At 41.4% G+C, this 26,995-nt stretch overlaps 2 protein-coding genes across 12 annotated transcripts in view; both read left to right on the forward strand.

The window, feature by feature from the left end:
* col27a1a (collagen, type XXVII, alpha 1a) overlaps positions 1-1,846 on the forward strand; it is a gene marked incomplete at both ends in the record, with an annotated part of 75,620 nt that extends 73,774 nt beyond the window's left edge. The window contains 4 exons of the mRNA XM_083984231.1: positions 28-196; positions 688-797; positions 900-1,118; positions 1,700-1,846. Of these exons, the coding sequence (XP_083840357.1) occupies positions 28-196; positions 688-797; positions 900-1,118; positions 1,700-1,846 (645 nt within the window). The remainder of the gene's footprint in view (positions 1-27; positions 197-687; positions 798-899; positions 1,119-1,699) is intronic.
* A 4,219-nt stretch (positions 1,847-6,065) lies between these two features.
* Positions 6,066-26,995, forward strand: part of cdk5rap2 (CDK5 regulatory subunit associated protein 2) — a 39,001-nt gene continuing 18,071 nt past the window's right edge. For 2 of the 11 annotated variants that reach the window (XM_083982902.1, XM_083982905.1), the window contains exons 1-23: positions 15,439-17,330; positions 17,495-17,614; positions 17,729-17,848; positions 17,994-18,086; positions 18,299-18,517; positions 18,604-18,774; positions 18,863-18,973; positions 19,054-19,191; positions 19,286-19,465; positions 19,573-19,767; positions 19,896-20,087; positions 20,320-20,449; positions 20,549-20,688; positions 21,479-21,595; positions 21,726-21,869; positions 22,227-22,339; positions 22,455-22,594; positions 24,666-24,806; positions 24,918-25,027; positions 25,226-25,369; positions 25,892-25,993; positions 26,078-26,265; positions 26,351-26,669. In XM_083982902.1, the coding sequence (XP_083839028.1) occupies positions 16,302-17,330; positions 17,495-17,614; positions 17,729-17,848; positions 17,994-18,086; positions 18,299-18,517; positions 18,604-18,774; positions 18,863-18,973; positions 19,054-19,191; positions 19,286-19,465; positions 19,573-19,767; positions 19,896-20,087; positions 20,320-20,449; positions 20,549-20,688; positions 21,479-21,595; positions 21,726-21,869; positions 22,227-22,339; positions 22,455-22,594; positions 24,666-24,806; positions 24,918-25,027; positions 25,226-25,369; positions 25,892-25,993; positions 26,078-26,265; positions 26,351-26,669 (4,356 nt within the window). In that variant the 5' untranslated portion in view covers positions 15,439-16,301. Of the gene's footprint in view, positions 6,245-7,096; positions 7,317-9,187; positions 9,319-9,550; positions 9,607-10,881; positions 10,910-10,993; positions 11,056-11,828; positions 11,940-12,440; positions 12,518-13,560; positions 13,685-13,958; positions 14,144-14,237; positions 14,386-14,546; positions 14,601-15,435; positions 17,331-17,494; positions 17,615-17,728; positions 17,849-17,993; positions 18,087-18,298; positions 18,518-18,603; positions 18,775-18,862; positions 18,974-19,053; positions 19,192-19,285; positions 19,466-19,572; positions 19,768-19,895; positions 20,088-20,319; positions 20,450-20,548; positions 20,689-21,478; positions 21,596-21,725; positions 21,870-22,226; positions 22,340-22,454; positions 22,595-24,665; positions 24,807-24,917; positions 25,028-25,225; positions 25,370-25,891; positions 25,994-26,077; positions 26,266-26,350; positions 26,670-26,995 lie in introns of those variants that run through there. The other 9 variants (XM_083982906.1, XM_083982899.1, XM_083982900.1 and 6 more) reach the window with 9 other exon arrangements.

Below are 26,995 nucleotides of genomic sequence, written 5' to 3' on the forward strand. Positions count from 1 at the left end.
TGGCTTTTCTTTTAATCTGTCCTCTAGAATAAGCCAGTGATGGACCTGCCAATGTTGGACCAGGGCGCAGAGATCTTTAAGACCCTCCACTACCTCAGTAACCTGATCCAGAGCCTGAAGAACCCACTGGGCGCTCGGGACAACCCGGCCCGCATCTGCAGGGACCTGCACAGCTGTGAACAGAGGTTAAATGATGGTGAGGGTGTGTGAGTGTTGTGTTGGACGTAGAGACAGAGAATAATTTCTAGGGGTGTGTATTGGCACTGCCCTCACAATTCGATTCGATTACGATTCATCAGTCAACGATTCGATTCAATTTGATTCTACGATGCATTACGATGCATCAAAATTCTACTGCACACAACAAGGCACATTTTTCATCAGTCATGAGGCAATACAAGCAGTCAGATATTGAACAACAGATTATGCTATGTGTGTATTATCACTCTCCTGTATCTTTGCCGGAAATGCCCCTGGAAGTAATTGCAACTTCACAACTTTATTGTCCACTCGAGACCAGAAAATAAACAGTGACATAATCGATTATGGCACGTTGCCGCATCGATGCTGAATCGTGTATGCCCCGCATTGCTATGCATTGCCGAATCGATTATTGTTGACAGCACTAATAATTTCATGTTTAGATATACAGATAAGCCCAAATTTGTTTGCATTTTCATTTTCCAGGCACTTATTGGATTGACCCCAACCTGGGCTGTTCGTCAGATACAATAGAAGTCTCCTGCAACTTTACTGGAGGTGGACAAACCTGTCTGAAACCAATAACAGTGTCCAAGGTATTTAAGACACAATAACAAGGTAAATATTACAAACACAAACACTCACACACTCGCTAACCAGCCTCTCTCCCTCTCTCTCCTCCCTGCCTGTTTGAGCAGCCAACAATGACTGTTGGTCGTGTCCAGATGAACTTCCTGCACCTGTTGAGCTCAGAGGCCGAGCAGCACGTCATCATCCACTGCCTGAACTTCTCGGTTTGGAGGCCGGCTGAGCATCAGCCTGCTGCCAAAGGCTCTGTGAAATTCAAGGCCTGGAGTGGGGAGGTGTTCGAGGTGGGGGGAGAGCTTGAGCCAGACGTCATTGAAGACACCTGCTGGGTAGGAATAAGAAATTGTCATCCGTTTCAATGCTCTGCAGTTATATCACAATTAATCGTGGTATTAAACGCCACAATTAATTGATCGTAAAGATTCCTTCGTTACTTTCACAAAAATTTGATGTTGGAACCTTATTGGCAGATGTGCGCAAAAATAAAGGTAAATGCACAGATACTGGTCCATTTATCTAACGTAACATTTAATTGGTAGGAATTTAAACGTTAGCGTGTCATTTTTAATAAAAAAAAAAGCAAAACAAAACAAAAAACATTTGGTATATAACAATTTATGACCTGAATATTTCAAACATTTCCCCTGGGGATTAAGAATTGGTCATATATGAATAGATACTTGAAATATTACATGCAAACAATGAGTAATGTAATTATATTTTGACTATATTTGATTTTACACATTCATAGTGTTGTGAAATTAATTAGTGCATAATAATCGGGTTAATCGTAACACCGTGATTATTTCTCTGACAATAATCGTACCAAGAAAATTTGTAATCGTAACATCCCTAATCATAATTGACACATGTCTTGGATTGATAAATGTATTGTGTGTTTGGTTTCCAGATAAAAGACGGTCGTTGGCATCAGGCCCATTTTGTGTTCCACTCCCTGGACCCCACCCTGCTCCCTGTGGTCGACATCTTCAATCTCCCAAACCCTACTCCTGGCTCACATTACCACCTGGAAGTAGGCCCTGTGTGCTTCCTGTGAGCTGCTGCAGTGTAATAAGTTACCTGAGCATGGAGGGATGGATCATCATCATCATCATCACCCCCCCTGGATGACACCCTTCATGCATATACATGTACGTCGTGGAGATCGGGAGCCATCTCCTCCAAAATCCACACTGCCCAAGAGAGAGAACAACCCCTTCCCTCCCCAAACAGATCCTGCTTCACTCTGCCAAACTCCCATTGGACTGCAGACACAGAGGGAGGAAGCACGGAAAGCTGAGGGGGGGGGGGGGGGGGGGGGGTGGGCAAGAAGAGCTGAGGAGGAGCAGGGGAGTTCTTGCACTAATAGCTTCTCAATACGGCAAAAGCTTCTTCAAGCTCTTCAAGAAGGATCTCCACACATACGCCTGCTTGGAGGGGGGGAAATTAAAAAAAAAATAAAGGCTCTATGCCACACAATCTCTCTGGAACATTGCTGAGTGAAGGGAGACCAAGGCCAAGTCAATCAGCGGACATTATAGTAACTTATTTTTGTAACAGTCTGTATACTGTGTGTACTTTTTTTTTTTTTTTTTTTTAAATACCAGGAATTCAATTCTGTCAGAGGAGAAGAATTAAAGTAATTGGGATCAGTTAAATGTACATATATAAGTATGCTTATTATTAACTTTTATACATGTATATCTTATGTAAAGAAATAATCTTCAAGTGCAATAGAAAATGAGAAGATAATTTGATATTTTAAACTTATATGGAAGGATTTTTCAGGGGTGCCATCTTATTTGCCTTTGGTGCTCATCTCCTTGTGATCTTGCCCGTGTGAATTTCATTTCTTTTCTTTTTCTTTTTTTCTTTTTTTTTCCAGAGGCAGGCTCATTCGCTTAAATTGAGCATAAATCACATCTGTATTCACTAATGCTCCAAATGGGAGATTTCAGTTTCTCTCCCTAATGTGGGTAAAACCAGTGGCATCCACTCAGCTCTCAGTAACTTACATCAGAAGCCACAAGCTAATAACACACAAACCGTCCACATGGACAGAGTCAGTGCATTAAATATTAATTGCTATACTAATTAATTCATACACTATTGAACCGGATGCCACTGATGATTAGGGGGATTATGTGCGGTTGTGGAGATTAAAGATCTGAGGAAGAATATGCCCAACAACAGTATGGAGCTCTAGTTCTCAATGGTGTTTTATTATTAATTTCTCTGCAACTGTGGAGTGTGAAATCAGGCTTACAATTTCCTTACGTTAAGATTTTTTTTCTTTCTTTTTTGTTAATAAGAGGGTAGATGTTATTATATACTCTGCATCACTTGAGACCAGGAGTCTCTTCTTCTACCTGACTTACAGTAGACAAACTATAGATACAGGCAACCCTTAGAGGAGACTGAGCCACAGGAGAGAGGAGAGCGGGTCCAGGAGTCGAAATGAAACCCCCATCTTTCACCCCGCCCTCTCTCTAATGCATGGTGCTAAGTAAATTATCTAAGGTGCTAACCATAGTGCTGTAATTACACCACTTTGCTAAAATATTCTGATGTTTTTTGTGCATGCTTGCTTAGATGAATTAAAAAAAAAAATCCATATAATATATTGCCATAGCTTCCATAATGCACTATAATGGTAATATCCCATCCCAAACTACTTAGTTCCCTAATAGTCATCCATCTGTTGTTTATTCAAAACTGTTTTTTTTTTTTCAGTGCTGCAATTACCAGAAACGCTTATTCTGAGGGAAAATATTTTAGAAATAGGTATAGAAACTAAAAACAGATTCTCCTTTTATATCCAGTATAAATCACAGGGTTTGAAGTATTTTTAAAGGGTAAAGTTCTTTCTCTCTGTACAAAGCCCCCCCAACAGCTGTATGTAATATTTTTTAGAAACACAACTAGTGGAGATAGTTTTAATTAAATAAAAGTTTCTTTGTTGTAGCTGGACACAAGTGTGTATAATTGTGCAAACCTTGCTGTATACAGTGGATCCCCTCTTGCTAATTTAATGTTATTTAATGTTGTTAACGTGGTTGCCGACTGAGCAAATTTCTGTTGGTTGAAGCAATACTACTCTTTCTGACATCTTTATATATCAGTTTGCCCAACTGGTCTTGGAGTTTATAGATTTTTTTTATGTGTAAATTTGGGGCTCCAGAGAACAAATTTATTGCAATGTTAATTATCTTTTATTTTTTTAATTTTTTGTTATTTTTTTGCTTTATGTTGTTTTTTTTCCTTTATGATAATCAGCCATGTACTGTACCAGGACTCTGTGCTATACTATAACTTGTGTTTTAAGGAATTATGCAAATATGTGAAAATTGTTTCTTCTTTTTGTAAATCTGTTGTAGACATTAAAACGAGATAAGAATACCTCACATTTTTACACATCACTTGGAGCAAAGAGTTATATTGCATTTATAAGCAAAAACCATCTTTGGAATTATCAGCCAAAAACAGCAGTCATCAAACTCTGAACAAGACCATCTTCTGGTGCCTACATCCTTTATCTGTCTACTTTTTATTCATTGTTCAATGTCCATTTGTTCAATAAATACTTTCAATTTGTATGTGGATGATTACTTCTCAACTATTTGGATAGCTGGAAAACCAATAAGCAAACAAACAATCCAAGTAAGTTTCTAAAGATCGCATTGACAGTTAACTTAAACACATTTAACAGTGTTAGTCAAAGTAGATCTGGTCTAAAGTGTTTCTTTGCTCATAGCCATTACTCTTACATGATGCACAGACATGTGATAAAGGCCAGAGATTTTACGACACAACTTTAATATTGTTTTATGAACACATACTGTAATTTTATTGTAGCTGGATTGTCAGACTGTAGTTGTAATAAAACAATTACTCAAATATAAAAAATAAAAATAAAACTTAATACTTCACTGCTTTTTGTTATTAATAGACAATAAATAAGGGTCTTCAAATGGATTTTGTCAAAGGGCCGCTCTCCATGACAGGGCCACAAAACAACTTGATATGAAATATATAATACAATATAAAATAAACAAATTTACTACTAATAAAATGACCTAAACCAAGTGGCATGCAGTGCACTGACCACAGGGCCAGCTGCCTGCATTGTTCACTTGTTAATCCAATCTTGGTTGAGCCAGTTGTATGAGAGAAGGGAGTGGTGGGTGTTTTCATGGAAACTCATGATGATGTGTTTGCCTATGACACCAGTGATGTGTGTTTGGTGGGAACAGAAACTAACATGCTGTAATATTAAATTCGGTCATATTGGTGGTGAAACACCCTATTACTTTTATGCTTTTCAATAAAAAATCTTCCTCCACTGAAATTAAAAGTTGCACCACATGATGTCGCTATTGTTTTCTGGATTGGTTTCATGTGTAGGTGAGCCACATCTGTCAGTGTCCACCAAGGATGTTTCTGGCCTTTCCTGAACTTTGCTAAATTGGTAATAAAATGCTCAGAATATAGCAATTATTGCAGACTGTGTGCCTACAAAATGTTATAAATAACACATTCATTTAGTGCAAGTGTTAATTATGCATCCCCACCATGCAACACACCCACAATCCTACTCACCACACACACATAGATTATATTGAAGCATACTCTTAACATGTTGATGAGAGACAGACACACACAAGTCATCCGTCTCAAGTTTCACTAGGCTTCCTCGAGTCTATGTCCCGCTCTTGTAAACAGTAATTATGCTGCTATTTATGCCAAAACTTCCAGCTATGCATCAGTTTTGTGACGTTTTGTCTTTACTCTGAACGCGACACTCTTCATGGGTCTAAAATGATACAAAGCCTTGGCTCCTATGCTTAAAAATAACTAGGTCTCGTCCTTTAAGACATGTAGTCAGAGATGGCTGTAAACCAAAGGTAAATTCTTCATCCAACGGCGTCTTTCTTTTTGATCCTTTATGAACCTCCCCACAATGTTTGTTTTGACCAATCGCTTTGTCCAAGTATCCACCCTGTGTTGTGCTACCTTTCCGGCTACTGGTAAAATAGGGAATTCTCGCGTCGTACACATTAATCTCATATTTTAGATTTATTTTTGAGCATATATCGGCATGAAGATAAAATATATATATATAAGCATAGTTAATAATATTTAATTCTACTTTACTGTATTACTTTACTGTAGTATTATTTGACCAAGCATCTACTGCATGATTTCAGTCGCTAGTTTAGACATTTCCTACACAGCCTGAAGGCGGCAACAGTTTCCAACGTGCACAGTGGTGACGTTTACCATATCATGATGGCGGTAGCCTGGACTATTTTGAATCCCGTCCCGCTTTAAGTTTACACTGCGTCTGGTCCGAAAAATGTCATATTATACCGACGAGAACATAAAATAAGTGAACCGCTATGATGGATTCCGTCGTGGGGGACGATGTGACCCTCCCCGTTGACATCAACGGAAGGTAAAAAAAAAAAAAAAAAAAACGTACCAGTGATAGCTAGAGAGCTAGCGCTAGCATGTTACAGACGTTGCTGTACGTTAGTGGTGCTAACACTAATCCGAACAGTGACTATTTACCGCTGCATGGGCCCCGACTATTAACTGGAACAACACAGAGCCACTTATTGTTGTTCAGTGTTACTGAATTGAGTTACTTTAGGTTTTACCTCTAGTAGTTGGCTACATATAGCTTGTTGTGTTGTTCTGTAATGATACGTTTATTAAAAATTGACTGTTTCTTTCTCCTTTGATTGTAGCGTTAGCGTTAGGTCATCTGACAATTAGAGGGTCTTTGGTTTCACATCTGAAATGATGTTTCAGTTGCTCTGTGTGTTATTGCTGTCGATATTTATTCATGAAAACCTAATAGGAGGTAGTTACCCGAGCTTACTAATAATAGTGAGCTGACGTTAAGTTAATATGATCCATCTTCAGGTTGACATTTGTGTGTTCACCAACATAATTGACTGTCTATGAGGAAAAATGATGGAGATCCAAAGGCAACGCGTTGTTGCTTGTTTGTTATAATAATGATAATGATAATAATAATAAATAGAATAAGAAAAAAAAACGTTGTTGCGTTTACATAATAAATAGTTCAGCGAATATCTCTGCCAGGGGAGGAAAAAAAAGAGTAGTTTTGGGATGTAGGTTAGACTTACTGAAGGAAAGGGAGACTTAAAAACCCAATCTCTCTCATACAAAGTAGAGCCATGTCAACATTGGTACATAACACGACGCCTGTCACTGACACACTACCGTTATTAGCCATCAATCATATTCATCTCATTGGATGTTGCTGTGATATCACCGCCTTGGTAGTTGACCTGTCATCCAGAGAGTGAAAGAAAGCGGAAATAATCAGAGCCAGTTTACAGCAGCGGGGTTCAGGCTGCAGCAGCAGAGGCAGCAGCGACGTCTTTCTGCACTTTTTTGCACAAAATGTGGAGTTAACATGACATTTCTGTTTCTTGTTTTTTTGTTTTTATTTTTCCCGCGTACTCTCCGTGACATGAGAGAAGCGTGTGATTGTGGTAAGTTAGGTGAAACCCGTGCAATATCAGCTCTGCTTTATAGTGCTGTTGGTGTATGTATAGAGTCAGCTGGATGTAGCTAGTCTATATAGCTCTTCCTGACAGACTAGTTCAGTGCAGTACCATCTATGTGTTTGAGTTTTGTATGTGTTTGCATTTGCATAGGTCTGCCTTTTAAACCTCCTTGCCCAGCTGTGTTCAGTGTAAACGCGACCAACCAGGTGGTTAGCGTGCCTCAGTAATCCAAGATGTTAGCTGATATGTGTGGTGTAAATTACTTATTCCGTAATTCTGAAACCTGATTCACTTAACTCGTTTAGTTTCTGAATTATAGCAATGTTGTATATTGCTAGTCCCTTCACATATTGTTGCTGTTGTTGTTTCATTAACTACTATAAATGATATTGTTGTAAGCTGCCTCCATGTTTGTCACTAGCAGCTGAAACAAAATGAGAAAAAAAAGAGGAAGTAAGTGTTTACAGGCTCTTACATTGTTTCCAGTGGGTGCTGGAGGGGTTACTATTACTACAACTGCAGCACTGACTTCATCTACAACACAGACACTTGATGTGTTTGAATGTCATCCATGCTTTTATGAGGGCGTTTTATTTGGGCGAGTTGCTATGGAAGTTGTTCCACATGTTTATGTTTCAGCGCTTTTGCTCTTATCATGACTTTTGTTTTCGAGTGCTTCCTCTCCATTTACACAGGAAGGGGTTTGCTTGGCATGTGAAACCTCAGTGATGCAATAATTGTCAACACGTTTTTCTCTGACCCTCAGCGTTTTAATGTGCTCCTGCTGTTCATATTCCCCATGTTTTATTGTTTCATGTTATATGGCATCATTAATAATCTATACCTAGAGTGCATAACCACCAAAAAAAAAGCCTGGTTTCAACTTTTAAGACTGAGGAGGAGGCCAAGTAATTTCACTTGGCCTTCTACCTCCTTTTCTTCAATGTGACATCTTGCTTTATGATTGTTGAATTTGTAGTGTGCCGAGTTTTAAACTAAGACAGAGATGAGGTAGAGCTGTGTTATTATGGTGTACGTTTGCAGTTTCACACCATTGAAGCTTTAAATAAAGTGTAAATTTGGCAGGGATGTTCCCAGAGTTCCCAGAGTCACAATGTGCTTGGAAAAGGACTGAAACAAAGCAAGAATCATATCCTCAGCACGTTTTCTGTAGAAACATAAAATACCAAATTGAAGTTCTGCTTTAGTTAAACTAGTAAAACATTCATATTATCATTTTATGGTACTGTTTTTCTTTTAGATCAATGTGCTAAGATCATGTACTAAAACCATGCAGCATATCAATATTTCTGAACAGCAAAGACAGAAATATTGATCTTCAGATCTATGCTGAGGGAAATAGTAGAGAAGCCAGAGCCACTGTGCTTCCACTGCCATGGGGGTGAGGTATGGGAGGAAGTCATTCAATGCAGGACATCATATTATTAGCTACAAAGGTCGGGGTCGAGGAACATGAGCTCAGCTTGGACTCAAATGGTTCATGTTTTTTGTTTGTGCCAGTAATTTCCCTCTGAAAACCGAGTTTAAAGAAGGAATTTGTTCTCGTTTTGATAACTATGTGCAAGTTGTGTCATCATGTCAGTGCAGCCCTTATTCCTTTTAGTATTATTGTGACCCAGATGCTTGTTGCTGATGTTTGGTGCATTGTACTTTGTGTCTTTGAGTGACGCCACAGTCCCATCACTGTGTGATGCGTAGCTGATCGGAGCCACAGTAGTCCACTTGTCCACCAGTGAAAGCCTTGTCCGCTTGTCCACTGGTTTGTCTGTTTTTCTCTCCTCCTCCTCCTCTGTCTGAACATGAGAGCTAGGCTGCCACTGGCACATGCTCTCACACTCTCATATACACACACACACACACACACACCGAGAAGAGGCTCTGACTGCCAGAGTGGATGTAAATGAAGCAGCGAGTCATTCTTAAGCTATTTTTGGAGTGTCCTCAGGGCTCAGTAGAACTGGCCAGCGTGAGTAATGCATAAAGACCTCACATTGGTGTTTTTGAAAACCATAATAATCAGAAGACGTGTGTGTACATTGAGCTTGGATAGGCAGCAGAGCTTGCTTTGGTTTCTGTGACGTTTTATTAACGTGAATTGTCTCATTTTAAGTCAAATCAGGCTTAAATTGATGGCGATCCCTTCTCTACATATTCAGTGTAATTGTGCTGCATCGTTAACAACATGGTTTTGTCCCCAGCTGCAGACTGCCAGACTCCATAGATGCTGGAGAATACTCTACAGACAGCATGACAGGTACAGTAGGACTTTCTTTTTCTTGCTCAGGTGTGACTCCCCCCTCGCCCCCTGTGTATTAATTAATGCCGCTGTTGAATCGTTGCTGTTTCCTCCCCCGGTTGTGTCTCCAAAGCTGTGGTAAAGGGATTGGCTGGGTGATCTTCATTAGCTCATCAAATTTCTAAATTCACACACAATGCTTTTCTTGTTGTGTGCCAACTACATAGTCAGAGTTGGAGCCTTACACACAAACCACTAAACAACTAATTTATAAATATAGGGCTTGCATCTGCAGCGTACTGTCAAGTCAGCTGTGATGATAAAGGCATAGCGACGAACAGGCAAACACTGACGAATACAGTCTTATGCTTGGATCTTTCAACTGCAAAGTAATATTGTTCTCAGCCTATTATGTATGAGTGTGTATTGGGCCATTGTGGGAAATATTTCAGGTTTACTCACATGATTTATAGATTAATGTCATCAAGAATCCTGATCCATCAGCTATTCACTTTTTGTTTGGACAATAAAAGAATATTTACGTATAAATGTTGATGATTTTTAGGACTAGACCAATAATTTGTCTTTGATGTAGATGGCCAATCAGTAACAAAAAATGTTCTTGTTCTATTCTGCCAAAACTGATTTGAGGTAACTTTCCCTTTGGTGAACTCTCTCTGTAGTTTTCCCTACTCATATCTACCTCAAAATACAGAAATCAAGCCCCAATGGCATTTTCAAAAACTATTTGGCTCACAGAATCTGTGAAAATAATGTAAAAGCTGAAATGACAGAATTACCCTTTAATTATAGAACTTGATTCTAATGCCAATATCATATTTCCATCCATTGCAGCAGGTATAACTCCTGCTCATTCTGCTGTGTAGCTGCCCATCTTTCACTTTCGGTTACTCGTAGCTTCTTCTCAGTTGTGGCCTCAGTAGTTTTGTCGTGGCAGCAGCAGCACATTAGATCCACTCGTGCTTATTAAACTGCACTGAAGGCAACACTGTCACAAGCAACATCTAAAACGTGCATGAACACTCAGGTGGTACTACATGTGTCTGTGGTGCTGGAGCTTTTCCTGTTAGGCCATCATCACACGATGAATCAGGAGTCAGTGTTGTGAAATGTCTTGTTGACGAGTGTTACATGATCAGCTGCTGGCTGCTTTCAGCCGGTCTAAACACGGCAGTTGTCCAGGAACGAATGGTTTCACCTCCGATGCCTCTGAATTGAAAAACAAAGACCACTCTCTTTTTTTTTATCGATCTCTCTAAGATAAACAGACTGCAGAGAGCCGAGAGGATGAGTTGCTCTTGTAAGCAGACAACGTCCTTCATGTCAAAGAGACTAACTGTCCAACTCAAATGAGTAAAATCAAATACTTTGTTGTTTTTTACAGCTCCAACCTTCCCTGACAAGATGTCACCCATCAAAGCCCTCACCATGAAGGACTATGAGAATGTGAGTCATTTGCATCGAGGTTATATCTTCTAATATGTCTGACTTGTTGGCACAGGCTTCATGCATTAATGTGAATGAGTTTGTCAGTATGAGGTCATGCAGCCAGCGTTCACCCCCACCACAACAAACAGGTTATTATGATTTATTAAACCTGATCTCCAGTCTGACTAAAACGTAGCCACGCTGACCATTTATGGAGATTTAGTGATGAGGAGTGTTTGTGGGAGGAGGGTTGAGGTAGGCCGAAGCCTATATTTCAGCATTTGAGAGGAATGCATGCTCAGATTTTTTGGCTTGTGTTGCCTGGCTGACTGCACGATCCGGAGGTTTACGGAGGGGTCTAGACTTCTACCTCCTCCCTTTTGACGGTCAACCAACCCCAACCCCCATTACCAGATGTATGCTGCTCTGAGCCTGGAGCACAATGATGCACAGTCTACTTCACACACATAAGCACCCAAACACACATACAGGCATGAAGGCCTCCCCTTCATTTTAACAATAACCATACACATGGTCCCTTTCTGCCATGTAAACATGTCGTCCTGGTTTCTCCCCCAGATAAAGTGCTGGACTTCACTTATGTTATTCTTTGACTCAAATTATTTGTCTTATCCCGGTTTTATTATCATAAGATTTAAGTGAAGGACATTCAGATTTTATTTGGACCGAGACAAAGACTAAAAATGTTTTCATTCAAGTTTTCAATAAAAATGTTATCTGTTGTTAAATAATTTTCCCGCAGGATATTAAAATGTTTCTTTAATCTGCAGCAAATCACAGCTCTGAAGAAAGAGAACTTCAACCTGAAGCTGCGCATTTACTTCATGGAGGAGCGCATCCAGCAGAAGTGTGACGACTCCACTGAGGACATATTCAAAACGGTGTTGCATTTACTTTGATAAGCAAAAAAAAAAAATGTGCTTAAACCTTCTGTGTCTTTGTCTTTGTCATATGTCGACCCCCATGTTGCATGTGACTCAGCTTTTCCTACCGCGGCCAAATGAGATCACAAATTCAGCCACAACAACAGCTGGGTTTTGTTCAACTAAAATCCCACTTTTATGATCTTAGAGCAGCCGTCTGCCTTTTCATTGTTGTTACCTTTTTGGAGTGAGATGTAAGCCCATTGGAATCTCATTAGGCCCACTTGTGTTTCTTATCTTCTCTTCTTTCTAGCGAATTTGAGAAGTGAAGTGTCATGAAAGAATGTTATCTTAATGTACACGCTCCAAGATAAACCCCGACTTTTATTAGATCAGTCATATTAATTACCAGTGCAACTCAATCTTTATAATATCCTTTCACAGTTTGTGCCAGTGCTTTTGTGATTACTACAGATGTGCAACATGTGCTGTAATGGCCTGAATGTTGTCTGTTTATAGAATATTGAGCTGAAAGTGGAGTTGGAGTCCATGAAAAGGGAACTGGCAGAGAAACAGGAGCTACTTGTTTCTGCATCGTAAGTATTGTGACCTTTACTTCCCTATAGTGTTGATATTCATTGTCGGCTAGGTTCACCAACAGCGTCATTTTAGCTGGAACCTAAATGACATTGGTATAGTTGTCTCTCAGTGCAACTTAAAGCTCATCTGGGGAGACTGCTAAGCATCTGCTCAAAGATTGTAGGCCAAACACTTGAGACAATTTAAAGAGCTGCATATACGAGACGAATGCTGTCCCTAGCAGACAATATTTTGTCCGATCCAACATGTTTCATTTGAACTATACCAGGACATATAGAGTCCCTATAGGAACTCTTTTATTCCTCAGTCTGTTAAAATGTTGAATCAGTTGGGTTCGTTAGGGCACTGAATAGCTGTTAGTGTAGGCCTTGGAGGCACTGAAGCCACTTTGATGTTACGTATATAGCACATCTCACATGCCTGATGTTTGTCTTGTGTTATATTTTTTTAATGTTAATGTTAAAGCAGAAGTGAGTGGTCCGGTCGTTTTCGCTAATGCTGCGTTCCAGGCAGGCTTTTGAAATCGTAAATTACAGCTTCAAGTCACAACTTACGACTTTGTAGCGTTCCAGGCAACCCACTCGTGTTTTTCCGACCTGTTTTACCGGTGAAAGTCACTATAACGGCCACTCGTAACTTCCGACCGGTGAACTCGTACCAGATCGAACTGGTACCACTTCACGGTCGGAAAAATACGAGTTTCCTTGAACGCACCATAACAGTCCTCGTCGCTACGTCACCACATTCACGGCGTTCCTTGGCTGCACACACAGCCCTGCATGCCGTTCTCTCTCCTCATTGGATAAAAACTGTAGGATACGATAAATGTTTTCTCTTCGGCTCAGAGCAGAGCAGAGGGACTGAGAGACCCGTGTTTCAGTCCAAACACTCTATGTAAGTGATTGCTGTCGGAAGATATAACTATTTAAGACTTATATTAACACAAATATATCACTTACTTCTGCTTTGATGCAACTCAACATGGGATTCTAGTCTATATGCGCAGATTAACCTTATCTCCCTTTGAATGTTTTTTTAGGAAAGCGTTGGAAAGCCTGGCTGGTCGAGAGTCGGGAGAACCGCAGCGTGTTAGGGATCAAGCTCAGAGAGAGATTGATGCACTTCGAGATGCATTTAGCAAGAGGATAGCTGACCTGGAACAGGTGAGTTTACCAGAGATATTGTTTTGATATACTTTTCTGAGAGCAATTTATATGTTATCTGTTGCTTTCAAAACGTACTTAACTCAGTACCCTACATATTGTTGTATAAAGTGCTCATGTGTTTGTTGGTGAACACAATCTACGGAAGAAAGATTTGTTCACATGTTGTTGCTGCAGGACCCTAGTGATGGAGCAACGCAGCAAAAGTTGTTAAGGGTTGGACTGACTCTGATTTCAACTAAATGCTTCATATGATGTTTTTGTCTCTTGTCAGTCTCTGCAAACAGCGGAGGATGAGGTGGAGAAGATGGCAGCCATCGCTGAGCAGGAAAAGCGTAAGAACATTAACATGGAGAAGCAGCTCCAAGCTCTGGGTCACCCAAACACCTTCACCCCCGCCCCAGTCCCAGTCCCCAGCCCCGTCCACGACCTGCAGCAGGCCCTGCAGGAGAAAGACAAGTAGGGACACAAAAGAGATTAGCTCACACACAAGCATTCATTTTTTGATGGTGCAAAGAAATAAATGTTTCCAATATCTTTCTTTTCACACCAGTATCATAGAGCAACTCAGGACCTCTTTAAAGAACCAGGAAGCTTTGATCCATCAGAAGAAAAGTGCAGACCAACAGACTGATGCACCGGCAGCTGAGTGTGTCAAAGAGCTGTCTGAACTCATCGCAAAGAAAGATCAGGAACTTGAGGTATGACTTTCATATCTTGGATCAAATTATTTTTATTCATTAGTTGTTTTGAGATTAGATTCAGCATATTCAGAAAGAAATATTTCATCCCCAGTTGCTAAATTCAGCACTGCCTAAAATATGAAACAACATTTGAGTGACCTTTGGCTCTCTCCCCTCAGGCTCTCAGGGACGAGCTACAGAACAAGAAGGACAAAAGCCCACCGGACCATCAGGTTGGTGTTGTTTGGATATTTACTCTAAATGTGTGTGTGCGCCAAAAAACGACTACTGCGCAGTGACCCTGACTTCTGGCCGACCACGAAGACTGTGTTTCATTTGGCTTCTTTCCAAGTCTTCTGACATACACTTGATTTTTTTTCCCGTTTCAATCTTTTTTGGTTGTTGTTTCAGTCATTCCCGCTGGGAGACTTTTTATGACAGTCATTGTTATATCATTGTTGCCTCAAACCAAAAGCTAACCCATTCAGATGTGCATTAATGTGGGAAGTCTTTCAAACTTCAACAGATGACCGTGGGTTTTGTTCAGAGTAGATGTGGATTGTCCATGTTGTTCTGTCAACATTTGTTTTTGCCATGTGCCTCTTTTACTTTGGTCCCATGGTTACGTAAGGAGACAGGGTGCTTGCGTTTTTCTTTTTCTTGTTAATCTTGGGGCTTTAACTAGTTGTTAAGTGTTGATTTCACAACAGGAAGATTACAACATTATTACTGTCAGGGAAAGGAAGGAGCTTGAGGCAGTAAGAATTGTCTTTTTAGGTGCTTCTTGATGATCAATAATGTTTTGCCTTACATTTACCTACCTCAGTATCTCATAGTCCTTGAAATGATTTAGTAAATCTGCAAAACAGCATCTTAATTCATTATTTTATCTTGTCTTTATAGTTGTTTTATCAGCTGTTTGGCTTTACTTTCTCTGGCTCTGCTGGCTGACTATTATGACACATAAATGAAAACTTTGCAGGTCTAATTGAGCTGAGATGTGTTTTATTCTAAATGACTGGTGGTTAAATGTCTAACTAACCTAGTTTGAGCCCATTGTGTAGACACAATGAGAATGTGGAACATACTTTTGAAAAGAGTATCAAAGCATTACGTACTGTAGGCTGTTGGTGAAAGTCCTGCTTTGCTAATGTTGAGAATAGAAAGCTCTTAGTTGGGCAGTGGCCATGGTTTCTTCGTCAGGCCTTGCCGTCTGGACTCAGGTCACAGTGTTAAGACTGGATTACCATGCTGTCTGGAGACAGTTCCTCTGAGAGTTATTTATGGCCGCCCTTCTTTATTTAAGAAAACAAAACAGTACAATTTAGTGTTGTCAAATGTGAGTAAAGAAATGTGCGTGCAAAGGATTTTAGAGAGTTAAAGATTTTTGTCCATCTGAGATGTTTTTGGGGATGACAGAGCTGTAATGGAATGAGTGACAGCAATGTTTGCCAGAAAAGTCCTCCTCTACTCTTATAGATGTTTTTTTTAAGAAGCACTGCTGCCTATCAGGATCGACTATGTGTCCCTAAAGAATCACTGGCTGCTGTCTCTAACAGAGAGATCTCTACCTGACCTCTGGGGGAGTCGCCATTATTGAGTTGACCTTCATACCTGATGTCCTCATGGTGACATTTGGGCGTAGGCTTTCTAGAGATGGTCTGGCACTGGCCCCGGACACAGATCACTGCAGCGCTCCTAGAGGATTTGATCTGATTGAATGCGTGGGGGAGAGTGGAATAGAGGCGGGAGCAGGGATTATCAAAGGCTTAGGGCTTACTGTGCCCTGCACTCTGCGCTTCTCTTGCTGATGCAGTGAGAGAAAATGATAGATGTCTCTTCCATGGCTGCCAGGCTGACGGTTGAGTTTGTTTCTCAATGAGAGGCTTTTTGGACTCGAATCAAGCGGGTGAGTCTGGAAGATACAAGGTGTCATGAAGGACCCGTGTCGTATGTGTGGCGTCCGCCTGGTCGGTAGCCAGTGCCGCTGGATCTTCAGCTCGTCGGCGCAGAGGAAGCTGCAAATCATCTTGTCCCATGTGCTGGGCTGGGAGGTGACGCGTGACGGCCGCGGAGAGTTCCTCTGCGGGAAGTGCGTTTTCCAGCTGGAGAAGGTGGTGCAGTGCGACATCAACGTCAGCCAGCTGCAGGACGAGCACAACAGTCAGGTGCAGAAGCTGCAGGCGGAGAAGGAACACCTCATCCAGTGCATCGCCCACATCTACAAAAGAAACAACCCGATCCTGGACAAGAACGACAGGGAGGGCGCCAGCTGCAAGTCTCCACCTGATGACGAGGCGATATGTCAGCTGTCCTCTGAAGGGCAGCAGTTCAGGGAGATTGGAAGCGGTCTGTTGGGGAATCGAATGAGAAGATGCGTGAGTCTGGATAGAATTGCTAATAAAGAGCCGTTCCCGGGGCGCTCCAGCCTCAGGAGCAGCCGGCTCGGTTCAGGCGCGTGGCTTGACGGCTCTATGAGGAACTTTGGTCTCCGTGGTACACGCCAGCGTTCGCAGAGCATATACTTTGACCTGGTCCAACGCAAGGGCACGCTGCCTAGACCCGGATACAAGGGTCTTTCCGCATCCCTGCAGTCCCTGACGCGAGAGATTTCCTCAGAGGCTCCTCCAGACCCCCCACTGAAACTAAAACTCAGGGAGCCCAAGGTGTTCGCCGCTAGACGTGTCACCACCGGCGACCCAGAAGGAACGGCTCAGGCCAAAGCGCTGCTCCACAGCTCCCCGACTCAGCCATCTGTGATCTCCGACTTGATCCAGCTCCTGCGTTGTATTTCCAAGCAACAAGTCTCGGCCCCCGCAGGGAGCCGCATCCCCGTCCTGAAGAGGTTTAGCACCGGCCACCTCAACCCCCGAGCCAAACGCAGACACAGAGAGGCAGAATGGAAATCTCTGCACGACCTTACAGAGGAATTCGATGACGAATACGCCTCTATCAAAGTGGAGGTAGTTCTTTTCAGTAATTCCAGCTCGGCAAGCCAACTGTGGCACTGGTAATGAGCTGTGGTGGCAGACAGCAGCTTTGTTGCTAAACATACCTTGCAAGTATTAATTATTACATTTCTCTTTCCCTTCCCATGTTTGTGTTCTTTCTGGATTTTGCTGAGAAGAAGAGCGAGGTTAGCCGACTGGAGTCCGTCAACAGGCACCTGACCGAAGAGCTCACACAGGCGAAAAGCAGCAATGAGAACATAACAAAAACATTGGAGGACACTCAGACTCAGAACAAGGTACACAGAGACGACTAAATCAAAACAACATTTAAGGATTTTTTGCCAAAAGAGTGCTTGTGTTGGATAGAGGGGTTTATTTTTCTAAATAATATCCTAATTTTATGTAAACAGACCCTGTCGGGAAGGTTGGAGGAGAAGGAGAATGAACTCAACTCGGAGAAGAAAAACGCTCTGAAACGAGACAAAACAATCCAGGGGCTGAGCCAGGTCCTCAAAGAAAAGGAGAAAGAGGTGAGTTTGGTGCTGTATTTGATCTGTTGTGGTCGCTGTAACAGCTGTTATTACGAAACTTCCAACCTGTCTGTGGTTTCCGTGTAGTCTGTGTTATGCAATGCGCTAACACCAACCTGTCTGTCTTTCTCTGTGTATTGCGCAGATTGCAGAACTGTGTCATGAGATTGAGGACAGGGATGATGCTTTGGCCAAGGCCAGAGAGGCGGCACACAAAGCCCAACTGCAGAAATACCAGGCAAGCTTCGCACCTTGTTATACAGAACCAAACCTTGGCTCTGTATAATCATGTAAACCTTTATTTCTGTGTGTGCATGATTTTGCTGAGAATATAAGAGCTGATGTTAAAGAAACAATGAAGAGAATCTATCTTATTGGCTAATTTTAAAAAAAAATGGAGCCTCTGCAAATTGTCTGTAAAGATAAATGTTTGTTGCATATCTCCTCCAGGGAGTAGAAGAACATCAAAATCTATTAATGGCAAAGCAAACAGAGCTGGCTCAACTCCAGGGGGATCACCATGTCAAGGTGCTGGAAGGCCAGAAGTTACAGCGCGCCCTGGACAGGAAAGAGCAAGAGCTGGGCGACTTGCAGCAATCGAAGGACCAACTGGAGGTGGAACTGGAGGATCTGCAACAGCAGAAGAAGAAAGGAGACAAGGCCCTAAATGTAAAGATATTTCCAATAAAGCCCTTTACTTGTGCCCTTACAAGTTTCTGCTTTTGAGTGACAGTATTGTCATTTCCCCCCACCAGGATCTGAACAATCAGCTGAAGAAGCTGAGCGGTGAGATCGGGGAGAGGGAGAACGCTCTGGAGCAGCAGTACCAGGAGCTGCTGGATCAAACCAAAAGGAAACTGCAGGCCCACGAGGTCACCATCGGCCGGTTGACGTCCACTCTGGCGGACAAAGAGCAACAGCTACAGGTGAAGCAGCGACATGAAACTTTTGAGTATTTCTAGATCAAATTAAAACCTTTTGTGTTTATTAATGTGTTTTCTTTGTGTTCACCAGGAGTACATAAACATGGTCAGAGACTTTGAGCAAAGTAAAAGTCCAGGGGGAAACGACAGCGTGCTCTCCAAGCTGCGGCAAAGACTAAAAGAGAAGGAGAAGGCTCTGGAGGTGTGGATTCCTTCTGTGTAATCGTCTCACCATGGTGAATATAATTTGATTTTGACAGTCTTTTGTTTGCTTTCTCACAGCAAGCGCTGGATGAGAAGTTTGCTGCCATTGAGGAAAAGGACAATGAGATTCACCAGCTGCAGCTGTCTCTGAGGGAGAAAGAAAGAGATCTGGATAGGCTAAATAACCTCATCTCTCACAATGAGGAAACCATCAATGTGAGTAACTATCACCAGAAAAAAAGCCAGATAATTGTGTTTTTCAGTTGGACTTCAATTCCATTAATCTGTGTGTCAATTCCTCTGATTTTAGAGTTTTGACAGTCTGATCAAGGAGAAGGATGTGGAGCTGCAACATCTTGCAAACACGCTGAAAAACCTGCAGAGAGCCAAGCAAGACGTTGAAGATAACCTCAACAGGTCGCTGAGGGAGAAGGACGCCATCATCAGCCAGCTTCGGCTTTCTCTGGAGGGCAAGACGAAGGACATGGATGTTAGTTGACAAATACCTCAGTTCTTGTCAGATATGTTCATGTTTCGCCATTCAAACCTGAGCGGCCCTAACCTTACATGTGTCTTCTACTCTGTTTACCTTTGTAGGAAATGGCCGAGTCCATGCTTAGCCAGTCACAGACTCATGCGCGTGACCTTGCTGAACAGATGGGCCAGAGGTTAAAGGTCACAGAGGCCATGTTGGCAGAGGCTGTGAAGGACAGGGAACGGCTGGTTGCTGACAATGAGAGCGCCGTGGAGGGACTCCTGGCTACAATTAGCAGCAAGGACCAACTTCAAAAGGTCAGCAGCTCATAGAGAAAAAAAAATGTCACTGGTCTTCTTATTGAATCATTCAGGGGAACTGATTTATCACCTGTAAACGTCCTCATTCAGCCTCTTTGATCGCTTTGATCCGCTCTTTTGTTCAGGACTCCGCCGAGCACTACAACCGCATGTTGTCGGAGCGTACTCAAGAGATCCAGGAACTGAAGAAGCAGCTGTCTGACAGGCAGCAGCAGCTTGCCACTGCCGAGAAGCAGAGCTCCAGAACGGCCCAGGAGGGTTGTTTGGAGACTGCAGATCTCAGAGCTGCGCTTGCTGAAAAAGACAGCCTCATCAATGTAAGCTCCTCTGGGATACTACACACAGTCACTCAGCTGTAAAATGTGCTCGACTTGGAAGCCTAACAAGGAGAGGAAATCAAAAGTCACAAAGAAAATGACCTTTCCTGCATTCTGATTTCGAATTACTCTGTGACTCATCTGAAACCTGGTGTATGTATTAGGTTTATGTTTCTGTTTTACATGGCTGAGTGAGCAAGCTTTACACCTTTTTTTTGTGGTAAATTTGCAGAAGCTTCTGCTGCGTGGTCAGGAGAGGGACCAGATCCTGATAGAGATGAGGCAGAGGGAGGAACCAGATCATGTGTTGGAGCTAAGACAAACTATCGAGATCATGCAGGAGAAGCTGGACGAGAGGGAAGGTAAGGCCTTTAGACCTTTTACACCTGCTCACTGGATATTTATCAATAAAAATAATACATGTCAGTCCTACATCTGATTCTATTTTGTCTGTGCTGCAGCTGAGCTGTCCAGGAGGAATAGTGAGGATAACGTGGAGAACATTCCCCACTCCAAGAAGACAGTCGTCATCCTGAAGAAGGAGCTAGCTCAGAAAACTGAAGCACTTAACAAAGCTCTGAAGAGGGAAAATGAACTGAAGGTCAGTTGGTTATATGTATTTAATTATGTCCATAATCTGGATACTTTTGTGTCTTTGTTTTTTCAAATGAATACCTTTTATTACATACAGCACAATTTGATCTCAAGTGGGCCAGACCACTTAAATAATAGCAGAATAACCTATAAATAATGAGAACTCTAAATGTTTCCCTTTGTTTCAGTGCAAAGAAGTACATTATTAAATGTTTACACCTTTTACAGATATATTCTGAACAACCTGAAATTATTTTTTGAGAAAAAATGTGCAATTTAAACAATATTATGCCTCTTTTGTCTTCAGTGTAATTTTCACTCTTGGCAAATTCATCCCTCATTCATCCCCGTGGGCCACACGTTTTTTTTTTTTACTCCAAGTCTTTTTATTTATATTTGTACATACAAAGATAATGTACAGAGTACATAAATTCAAAAGTATAAATGATCAGGAGTAATACAAATATAAACAACAACCCCCACCCACCCCACCCCCACCCGCTCCAACGGAGCCCCATCCCTGCAACAATATTACTGCACCATTTTCACAATCTTGTGTTGAGTTGGTATGCAATTACTTGTATTACATGCATCACATACATATCAATATTTATATAAATAAAAAAGTGACACAATTAGAATAGTAAGAAAAATAGTCGTTAATTAAACCAAAACAGCATGATAAACAAGTAAATAAAAGAAAATAAATAATAAATAAAAAATCAACAAGTGATTGAGAGTGGTCCTTATGGGTTTGGGCCACACGTTTGACACCGCGTGTTATTTCCTCCTTCCAGATTTCCCTGGCAGAGCTACAGTCACTGATATCTGAGCTGGAGGGTCGCACTGAAGGCCAAGCTGCTAATATTGAGTCTCTGACTGCCACTCTGAAGACCAAGGATGAGATTATCAATGTGAGGATCCTCTCATTCCTTTCACAGACTCAGACGCAGCAGCTTTGAATAAGGAGCTTTTGATCTTTTGAACTCCGTGACCCCTCCGGCAGTCTGATCTCTCTCATGTTTCCCTTTTGTCTGTGAGCAGGTTCTTCACCAGCGGCTCGGTCAGAGAGGGGACAGCCGGGCTGATCATACTCTGGATCAGGTTATTGGCTCTGACATGGAAAGATCGTTCCCCGGGCTCCCACAGAGAGAGAGAACTATAATTGGTGGAGACAGCCAGCAAGAGGTAAACTAACCACTCTACATACTTTTCTGCTGATTAAACCAAAAACAGAAAACTTATATGTCACTTCATGCTCTGTTGTCTGCCCCCTTATTGTTTTTATTTTTTACTCCATTTATTCTATTTGTTTTATTATCAATACTGCTGGTTATGGTTTTACGCTTTCATCCTGATTGGTTTTATGTTTTTCTAAATGTTTGTGATGACGGTGACTGTTTTGAAAGGTGCTATACAAATAAAGTTTATTATTATTATTATTATTATTATTATTATTATTATTATTATTATTATTATTATTATTATTATTATTATTATTATAATATTAAAACCATTGCTTCTTTATTTTCTGTCTCTTTGAAGGTTTTGCCCAACCTTATAGCCCTGCAGCAGGAGCAAGATGCTCTGAACAAAGCTCTAAGAGCTGAACAGCAGCTCTACTCAAGCCTGGTCAGAACTGTGAAGGAGCAGGACAGGTAGGGGAAATGTTCACAACAACAAAGTATCATTGCAATGAAGTGAAAAAAAAAGATGATTTTATGGATGAATAAATCTTACTTTGAGTATACTATATGTGTGTGTGTTTTGCAGTGCCCAGCGTCTCCATGCTCTGCAGCTGGAACTGACAGCGGTGCAGCTCCTCCGGCAGCAGCTCGAGGACAGCATCAAAACTAACGAGGAACTGAGGGACGACCTGGAGAGAGAGATACACAGAGCCAGACTGAGAGAAGGTGCAGTGCAAACACACTGGGTGGTAGATGACAGCGGGGAGTGACAGAAACAAAAAGTCCAAAATAAGAACACATGAAAGAAAAACAGAAAAAGAAACCTGAAGTCGGTAGAACGGTTAGGACTCAGTAGCTCAGGAATACATACATCCATAGCTCCTAGTGAACACATAAACACACATACACACACCTGTCCTCATTGTTCCGTGCGTTTGGTCCAATAATAACTCCTTTTCTTCCATGTGTCACTTCATTCTGCATGTACACCTGGTCCCATCACTCCTCCACTTTGTTCTCTCTCTCTGTTTACTGTTCTTCACATCATCACCTCCTCATCTGCATGTGTTTGTCCTGTTTTCTCTCATTCTTCAAATGTAAAGGCTTCACACTTGTCTATACTGTTTCCTACTTTGTCTGTCATTTTTATTTATATAAAAAAAATGCAAATAAAGGCTGCTGTGGCCTCTCTTCTCTCTGTTTCCCACTGTTAACACTGTCTGCTTGTTTTGACTCATCCATTAAATCATTTGGTTGTCCGTTGACTCCAACACCTCTCTCTCTTAACATCCCCTCTGGCTATTAATGCAACCCATCCAACCATCTGTGACATGAATTAGATCAGTTGCATAAGCATGTCATTATATAACATCTATAGGAAGGTATTAAATGTAATTGTACGGACATAGAATGACAGAGTATCTTAATGTTGAGTAGCTACTCTGAAATTAATCCTAACAGAAAATCCTAACCTTATTGTCTTATGACGTCACATAGCTAATGTAGTTAGTGCTGCGGGCTGATTACAAGCGGCACTGTGCATTCAGTTAGTCGTCTAAGCCAAATGACTTTAGTGTCTGTCCACATGCATGTGCACGCTGCGTGTGTGTGTGCATGTCAAGTGCATGCTCATCCCCCCTCCCCTGTCTAAACAGAGCCAGGTGTATAAATAGGTCAGCTGTAAGTAACAGGCCCACAGCTCACATTCACACTGAATGCAAAATAGATGTAGCCACAGTAATTACCACTGATGAGGTTTCCACTTCTTTTAGTGATATAATCATTATAATTTGCATACAGCTTTTGCACGTGTGCACAATTACTATATGTAGGCAACAACAAAAACAGACTCTTCTTATATTCTTTGTTTACTCTTTGTTCTTTGAGTGTTTGTTTATATGGCTATAGATACTTACCGTAAATTCTCTTTACACAATGCAGCCCTTTGACTTATTCAGTAATATTAATGTAAGGATTTCTTGTGTCCAATAAGCATGATAAGATGCATAAAATGAAATGAAATTGTCCCCAAAACATGTTTAATTCACATTAATTTGGCACAGATGTAAAGTACCATTCATTTTTCTTTTTTGCTTGAAATTACATTGAATTTCTACGGAAGCGTATTGCATTCACTTGAAAAAAAAAAAAAAAACTCTTTTTTTTCTGTTTTTCTGGCTAATTTTTTTCCTCCTGTTTTTCGAAGTAATTTTTTTTCTGACTTGACGAGATTTCAAAAGCTCCCACCGGCAAGTAACATTTACCACTGCGGTCCAGCCTCCACTTCTTCTCTAAGATCTATTATATCTTAGATCCATGAGACACTGTACATCCATGGATACGCTCAATAAAAAATACTGTCGTGCTTTCACCGGCATTGTAGATTTTCAAAGGAAACTACGGTACCTGTTATTACAGAACACCACCTCAGAGAGTGTCACTCAAAAAATATCAGAGCAGCCTGATGTAGCGCCTTTATTTTGAAATCAGGCCTCACGTTACTTGCAGGTGGGAGCTTCTCGTTGGATTTTGAAACCTCAATACTGTAGCTAAGTCAGAAAAAAATTACCCCGAAAAACGGGAGGAAAAAAAACTACCATAAAAATAATTACTCCGAAAAACAGAAAAAACAAATTACTTAGAAAAAACAGATTTTTTTTAAATTCAAGTGAGTGCAATACGCTTCCGTAAATGTCTGATTTACCTACAGTATACATTAAATAGCTGTACTACAGTACTTACACAGAAATGCACCTACTTTGTCACCCAGAGACATTGCTCCTGTGTGTCTCTACAGGTATGGATCACATCGACCCCAAAGAACTTGAGAGCACGAGACACCAGCTGGAAGACGCACAGCGCTGGAACGCCTCTCTGCAGGCTCGTCTGGGCGCCATCCAGAACCGTGGAGGAGGGGTCGGAGGAGCCAACGACGGTGGTACGACCGACCAGAAAGAAAAATACCACAATTTCACATTCCAAGAGTTTCTGCAAGATGGGAGTGTTTTTTTTTTTTTTTTGTGATTTTAATATATTTTCTGTGCTCTAGGTGACACTTTAAGTTTCATTGGCGATCAGACTTCCTACATGAGTATATGTGTGGGAGATGGACCGGATGACAGCTTGTCCCTACTCTCTCCACAAGAGCTTAAGCAGAAGGTAAATTTTCTTTTTAACAGCATAAAATCTCTTGGGGGTGAAAATATCATCCCTCGCTATTTTGAATATATATATATAGCCTCATAAAAATGATAAGTATGATAGTATCTCAGACTTTTATCAGCTGGAGAGATCTGTCACTAAAACAGTTTTACAATCCTGAGAATAGATTTTAAAAAATGTGCATCTGTGTTTCAGGTGCTGGACCTGCAGGACTGTGTCAGCAGACTGCAGACTTTGAACAACGAGCTGCAGAACCGAATGTCCCTATTGGAGAAGTCGGAGCATGACTCTTACAAGGAAGACAAAGACATAGCCGGCGGCAGTAGCCCCTGCAAACAGGTTAGAAGCCACTAAAGACAGCTGCACATGAAGCGAGCTGTGGCCTCTGAGTTTACTTCCCAGTTTTTCTCACAGTTTGAAGTCATTTAACAGCAATATGTTTTTATATGTCAACATTTTGAAACTAATGGAAGAATCATGTCTGAGTCTTTGTCTAACATCCACATTTAGTAGAGCCTTTCTAACCTATGAACCTACATCTTGACCTCTACCCTGACTAGCCTTTCACTAATGTCTCTTTTAATCTGTGCAACTACATGTCTTATTTCTCTAACAAGTGTTTTTTGTCTGTATTAGAATATACCCTCTTCTTCTATCCTTCATCTCTCCTAACCAGTCCCTGTTTTGTTTCTTTTTTTATCTCTGTGTCCCATGAAATGGTCTCTCTTCGTCCATGCCACATTAGACACGTCACGCCATTCTGCTGTTACTGTGCAGTGTTTTATGGATTCTGTTCCCTCATTAAGTTTTTCTTTTACCGAGCCATCTGTGTCATACTCGCCTCCCATCCCATTACTCTAGCAGCTAGAGAAGACGCCGGAGACGCAGCCTCTGGCTCACGGCGACGGCACGCGTCAGCCGGGTCAGAATAAAGAGAGCCAGACAGATGTCACACTAGCACAGGTATGAAAAGAGCTCATCGTTGTTTATACTTCAAAGAGATTTTGAAATATGACTTTAAATCATATTTTGATTGTGTTTTTTAAGATGGTGTCTGGAAAACTTTTGGATGATGAGAGTATGGACAGTGGGCTTGGCCAGAGTAGAGAGCATCCTCAGTCTGGCAACAACAGTTTGGACACTGAAGCGAGAGATTCTAGGGAAAAGAAGAAAGATTTAATGGCACTTAACTCCCTGCTGACTGACTGCGGGGCTACATCAGTCTCGGACCTTAGGTGGGTTTTTGTTTTCAGCAGTGGTCAGATTCTCCGTATTTTCAGTATGAGATTCTGTAAAGTAATAAGATTTCCCCTTTTGCAGAGAGAAGCTGCTCAGACTTAATGCAGAAACCACGGAGCTGCGGGGTCTCCTGAAAGAACAAAAATCTACTGAGTGCAAAGAGAAAGAGAGCACCGACGCCTCAGGGAACAGCAGTGACGGACAGGCTGAGCTGAGACAGAGCACAGAAACACTCCAGGTCAAGACGCCGAGGGAAAAAGGAGACAAAAACTCTAATGAGGTGTCTGATGGGGAGAACTCTGTCACAACAGACGCACCTGTCGTTGCTGCAGAGGGGATGGAGAGTCCACAAAGTAAAGGCCAGTCGCACAGAAAGAGAGAGCACGTCACAAAGCACGGGGTAAGTTTTTACCACAGCTGTTTGCATGAAGTCTAACTCAGTGTTTTTGTTGTTGTTGTTTTTTGGTTTTTTAATTGATTTTTATCAAAACAAAAGATAAACAGTATACAAGTGCTCCCTGTATTCACAAAGATATCAAAACAGAAAGAAAAACAAACCACCATCCAAACCAAAATGACATAGTTCATGACTGTCCTTACCCCAAAAAGTAAAAAAGACATCAGAAAAGAAAAGAAAAAAAAAAAAAAAAGGAGTCCCACCACCACCCCCAACTGTTGCATCAGTCACCCTAAACACATAATATACATACTGTGCCTTCTCCCATC

This window comes from Trachurus trachurus (genome assembly GCF_905171665.1).
Source record: "Trachurus trachurus genome assembly, chromosome: 12".
NCBI lineage: Eukaryota > Metazoa > Chordata > Actinopteri > Carangiformes > Carangidae > Trachurus > Trachurus trachurus.